Raw genomic sequence first — 5,421 nt, 5'->3', positions numbered from 1 at the left:
TCACAGTCCAACTCTCACATCCATACATGACCACAGGAAAAACCATAGCCTTGACTAGCCGGACCTTTGTTGGCAAAGTAATGTCTCTGCTTTTGAATATGCTATCTAGGTTGGTCATAACTTTCCTTCCAAGGAGTAAGCGTCTTTTAATTTCATGGCTGCAGTCACCATCTGCAGTGATTTTGGAGCCCAGAAAAATAAAGTCTGACACTGTTTCCACTGTTTCCCCATCTATTTCCCATGAAGTGGTGGGACCGGATGCCATGATCTTCATTTTCTGAATGTTGAGCTTTAAGCCAACTTTTTCACTCTCCACTTTCACTTTCATTAAGAGGCGTTTTAGTTCCTCTTCACTTTCTGCCATAAGGGTGGTGTCATCTGCATATCTGAGGTTATTGATATTTTTCCCGGCAATCTTGATTCCAGCTTGTGTTTCTTCCAGTCCAGCGTTTCTCATGATGTACTCTGCATATAAGTTAAATAAACAGGGTGACAATATGCAGCCTTGACGAACTCCTTTTCCTATTTGGAACCAGTCTGTTGTTCCATGTCCAGTTCTAACTGTTGCTCCCTGACCTGCATACAGATTTCTCAAGAGGCAGATCAGGTTGTCTGGGATTCCCATCTCTTTCAGAATTTTCCACAGTTTATTGTGATCTACACAGTCAAAGGCTTTGGCATAGTCAATAAAGCAGAAATAGAGGTTTTTCTTTAGTTGTATCCAATTCTGTGTGGACTGAAGCCTGCCAGGCTCCTCCATCCAAGGGATTCTCCAGGCAAGAATACTGGAATGGGTTGCTATTTCCTTCTCCAGGGAATCTTCCTGACCCAGGGATTGAGCCCAAGTCTCCTTGCAGGCAGATTCTTTACTGTCTGAGCCACCAGGGACTAAAGTCGTGATCATTTCACATCTCTCCTCTGCTCAAAACCCTACTTTGTCTCCCTACTTCACTCAGAGTAAAAATAATCTAAGTCTCTGGCCCTCCAGAAAGTCCATATCTCCTAATCTCCTGTTTATTTGGTACACTCATCCATGTAAGCATTCTAACCATTTCTTCAACATGCTCCCATCTTTAAGACTTTGCTCTAACTGTACTTACTGTCTGGAACTTCTCCTGTATCTCCAGGGGCTAATCCCATTTTCTCCTTCAAGTGTTTTCTTGGATCTCCTCTCAAAAATGCCTCCTCTACTAATACTGCAATTTGTACTCCTTGCCCTACCATGATGCTCTCAATCCCCCTTCAGTGTCCATTATTTCTTTTTTCTGTGGCAAGTATCACCTTCTAATAGATAATTCGCTTAGGTTATGAGCATCAAAAGAGTAAGAACTTCTGTCTTTTTGTTTACTGTTCTTTCTCAAGAGCCTAGAATAGTGCCTATACATAGCAGCTGCACAACTGATATTTGTTGAATGAATAAATGGGAAAATGTACGACTAGATATGGATGTCATTTCCCTTATTCTTCTTGGTAGAGCTTCCTGTATCTTTGAATTTATATCTTTCATCAGTTCTAGAAAATTCTCAGTCAATACCTTTCAAATATGCTGATACATGTTGGGCCCTTCTCAATCTATTCTCTATCTCTCTTAAGTACAGAATCATATTTTGTCCTTTGTTCATGTTCTGCTGTATTTTGGGTAATTAATTCAGAGTTTCATCTTTCAGTTCATTAATTATCTATTTTACTATTTAACTTATTTAATTTTGAATATAACACTTTATTGCTTTGTTTTGAAAAGTTCTATTTGATTCATCTTCATGTATGCCTAAATATTTTTGATGATTTCTTATTTTTTAGTTGTATTTTTAATTCTTAAACATTAATTCATGTTCTGTATCAGTCCATTTCTGAATCTCTTAGCGACCTCAATCTGAGGCTTGTCGTTTGTTTTGTTTCTTGCAAAAGACCATTTCCATACATGTTTGGAAATCTTTGATTGCAACTCATACATTGTTCATTTTAATCTGTTGAAACCTGGTGATCTGAATTGAAGGTGCTTCCATCTAGAGAGGATTCATATTTATTTCTATTGGCAACCAAAGGGTACTACCAAACTAGGGTCACTTTATGCGTTTTCCAGGATCCAGCACCTACTCCAGGAGTTTCAGGCCTGACCCTCTACTCCTCTGCTGGCTCTGAGTCTCCTGATTGTAGCACTGGTATGATCTACCCATAATCTCACATGAGCCTCCTGCTCAGTTCCCCACTTTTTAGCTTGTGGGTTGAAAATGGTTTTGCTTTCTGGGATACTTCATTTCTAATAAGCTCATGAAAAAACTAAATAAAACAATACAATATAATATGCCATCATTTCATAGCAAAAGGACCCTTCAGATTATTTAGTTCCTTCACACTGGTGGATGTGAAAGTCTCAGCAGTAATTTTCCAATTTATTTTTCTATTCCTATCTCATTCCTGTCCTAGTGTGTGTTTGTCATTAAAAATATGTTCCCTGGGCTTCAAGTCCTCTTTCCTTAATAATATTCCTGCATAATAATAAAACAATAAATACCATTTATTGAACAATTATTATGGTGGCTCTCTAAGTACTTTATATACATTGTTTATTTAACACTCAGAGATTCCTGTTATACAGTTGAGGAAACTATGAAATAGAGAACTATATACTTGCAGAGAACTGTGCTTTTTCCAAATTCCAAATACATATTTATAACCATGGCATTATATGGCTATCCCCTATGTAACTCTTAATTTTTTATAATCAATGAGAATTGTTCACATGCCCAAACTCTAAGACAGAAAAGGGCATGGGATACTTTGAGCTCCGAGGAAGAAAACAAAGGCTTTTTGACAAAAAGTTTTCTTGGGAGTTTCAGATTAGGAGACAGCAATTCTTATGTTCCTTCATGAGGTTCATGGGCGGCTGCACAGCATGAACAGATAAGGAATGATACATGGAGTCACCTAAACAACTGTTGAGAAACTCAGTGAGGATAACAAGCACGATAATAACAATAACCCAAGACATCCTGAGTGTTTACTGTGTTCCAGGGACTGTTCTGCTGCTAAGTCACTTCAGTCGTGTCCGACTTTTCGCAACCCCATGGACTGCAGCCTACCAGGTTCCTCCACCCATGGGATTTTCCAGGCAAGAGTACTGGAGTGGGGTGCCATTGCCTTCTCCAGGGACTGTTCTAAGAGCTTTATATTCATTGTCTCATTCAATTCTCACAGTAATGGTATGATGGAGATACCATTATTGTGTTGATAATCATTCAGAAACTTTTCCAAGTCCTCCAGTTACATTATGGAGACAGGACTGGAACTCAAGCTAACTACAGATTTTGGGTATTCTACATTCTTATACTGATATGTGTAAAGCTCTTCTTTGGGTGACAGAAACAAGATAGTGTTATTTTGGTATCTGTGACTATAAAAGTCTCATTGTCGATGTAAATGGTGTTGTAGGAAAATCATTCTTTTGAATAGAAACCTCTCAAACATTCATATACTGGCTCATATGTTTATTAGAAGGCTGAGAAGAAGTGCTATACTGTTCACTGATTCTTTACGACCCTGTAGACTGTAGCCCACCAGGCTCATCTGTCCATAGAATTCTCCAGGCAAGAATACTGGAGTGGGTAACCATTTCCTTCTCCAGAGGATCTTCCCAACTCAAGGATCAAACCCAGGTCTCCTGCATTGTAGGCAGATTCTTTACCATCTGAGGCACCAGGGAAGCCCAATTCTTTTTTTAATGTTCGCCTTTCACCTGTACTGCATTTGGCAGAACTGAGTTAATAATTAGAGCTCAACCTAGAAGTAAAGTAACTCTCCATCCAATAAGTGTAATTCAGAATACTTGCCTCTAGAGGGTGATGGCCCATTATGGAGTACTGGCCAATTATTAAAGTGTGTGACAGTACCTGGATTAAAAGTCCTAAGTTGAAAGAGAAAAATAGATCGATCACACATCTATAACTATGCAGACCTGGGCCTTTGATCAGATAAAAAGTAAAAAGACTAAAAGAAACTGTCTGAAATAGTTTTCATTAACCTAAATGGGATTCTTTTCACCTCCTCCTTAATACTCATGAGATATGAGATCAAAGACTGTAGAGAAAAAGAGAAGAATATTTTGATAGCACTTACCCCCACCAGGATAAAGAAGAAAGAAGTAACAGAGACACTGTATGCAGAATTAAGTAATTTTTCTCAATTTAACACCTTTAGGAAGACAGTAAAGAAGGATTAAATTCACTCGAAGTAAAATGCTTTCTGGTTATTGACAATGGCAACTGAAAAGAAAAAGATTATTTTGATATTTGGTGATTTTAAGATGGGTGGATACCTACCATAAGCTATGATTCCAATCACACCAAAGGTGAAGATCCAGAAAAGCAATCCAGCTGTGAACCTCAGGAGCATCACAAACATCCAACTGAGGAACATGGCGATAGTCAGGCCACTGGAGGATAAAAGGCACAACAAACGTAGGGGGCCAGTGTGCTAAACATACCAAACATAGCAAGACAACACTTATTTCTATTCAAAATAATTCTCGATTATTTTATCTGACTGTAGAAACATTTATGACATTAAAAAGTATAAGCAATTCTTTCTGTTAAGACTTTCAAGGGAAACAATAGGATCATCAGAACTTGATAAATGAATCATTTTTGGGGCCTAGGTAAATGCAAATTCTGTGTCCATAGTTGTTTCAGGAAAAATCACAATTCCTATCTGCCGCAGTCCTATTTTTTTCCTTCATACTTATGCACCAAGTAATAAGCAACAAAGCATATCCATGAGACGTTACTGCAGCTCTAGATACCTGGTCACTAATGAAAACCGTATGTGATATAACTAGCAGTAAGAAAACAATCTTAGGGCAGAAAGACAAGCTAAATAATTGTCCTACACAGTTCCTGAATCCATGATTTTGTAGCCATTATCATTCTGGTCTAATTATCTCTAATCATTTGTGATGTCTAACATCACCAGACACTTATTTCAGATCCCCAGTGATCTGTGGGCCATTATCTGGAGCCGGGATAAGGCCTCTGTGTCTCCTGGGCCATGTGACTTTATCAAGCAATCAAGAACATGACTATTTTCCTTGTTTTAATTTCTTCCTGGGGTTTGATTGAGTACTGGAGGTACTTCTTCCCAACCTCACTATATATCCAGGTTAAAGTCATATTGGATTTTTCTAAGTGATTTCATCAAAGACAACTCACTAAAATTGGAAATTTGGCTGATGCCTCTATTAAGACCTAACATTGCTGGTGATATCTGCACATTTCCAAATAGCAACAGACAGCCTGGCACAGTTACCGAGCCTATTGTCTTTAGATGTTATCTTTCAGTTCAGTTCAGTTCAGTTCAGTCGCTCAGTCATGTCCGACTCTTTGCGACCCCATGAATCGCAGCACGCCAGGCCTCCCTGTCCATCAC

The 5,421-nt window shown here is 38.6% G+C and overlaps 1 protein-coding gene across 1 annotated transcript in view; it reads right to left on the bottom strand.

Moving 5' to 3' along the window:
* Positions 1-5,421, bottom strand: part of SLC44A5 (solute carrier family 44, member 5) — a 432,423-nt gene that overhangs the window by 29,982 nt on the left and 397,020 nt on the right. Inside the window, exon 11 of the mRNA XM_010849416.1 lies at positions 4,320-4,432. Within this exon, the coding sequence (XP_010847718.1) occupies positions 4,320-4,432 (113 nt within the window). The remainder of the gene's footprint in view (positions 1-4,319; positions 4,433-5,421) is intronic.

This window comes from Bison bison, unplaced genomic scaffold, assembly GCF_000754665.1.
Source record: "Bison bison bison isolate TAMUID 2011002044 unplaced genomic scaffold, Bison_UMD1.0 scf7180017864283, whole genome shotgun sequence".
NCBI classification, from domain to species: domain Eukaryota; kingdom Metazoa; phylum Chordata; class Mammalia; order Artiodactyla; family Bovidae; genus Bison; species Bison bison.
Note: the sequence above shows the minus strand (reverse complement) of the source record. Positions and strands in the feature narration are given on the sequence as shown.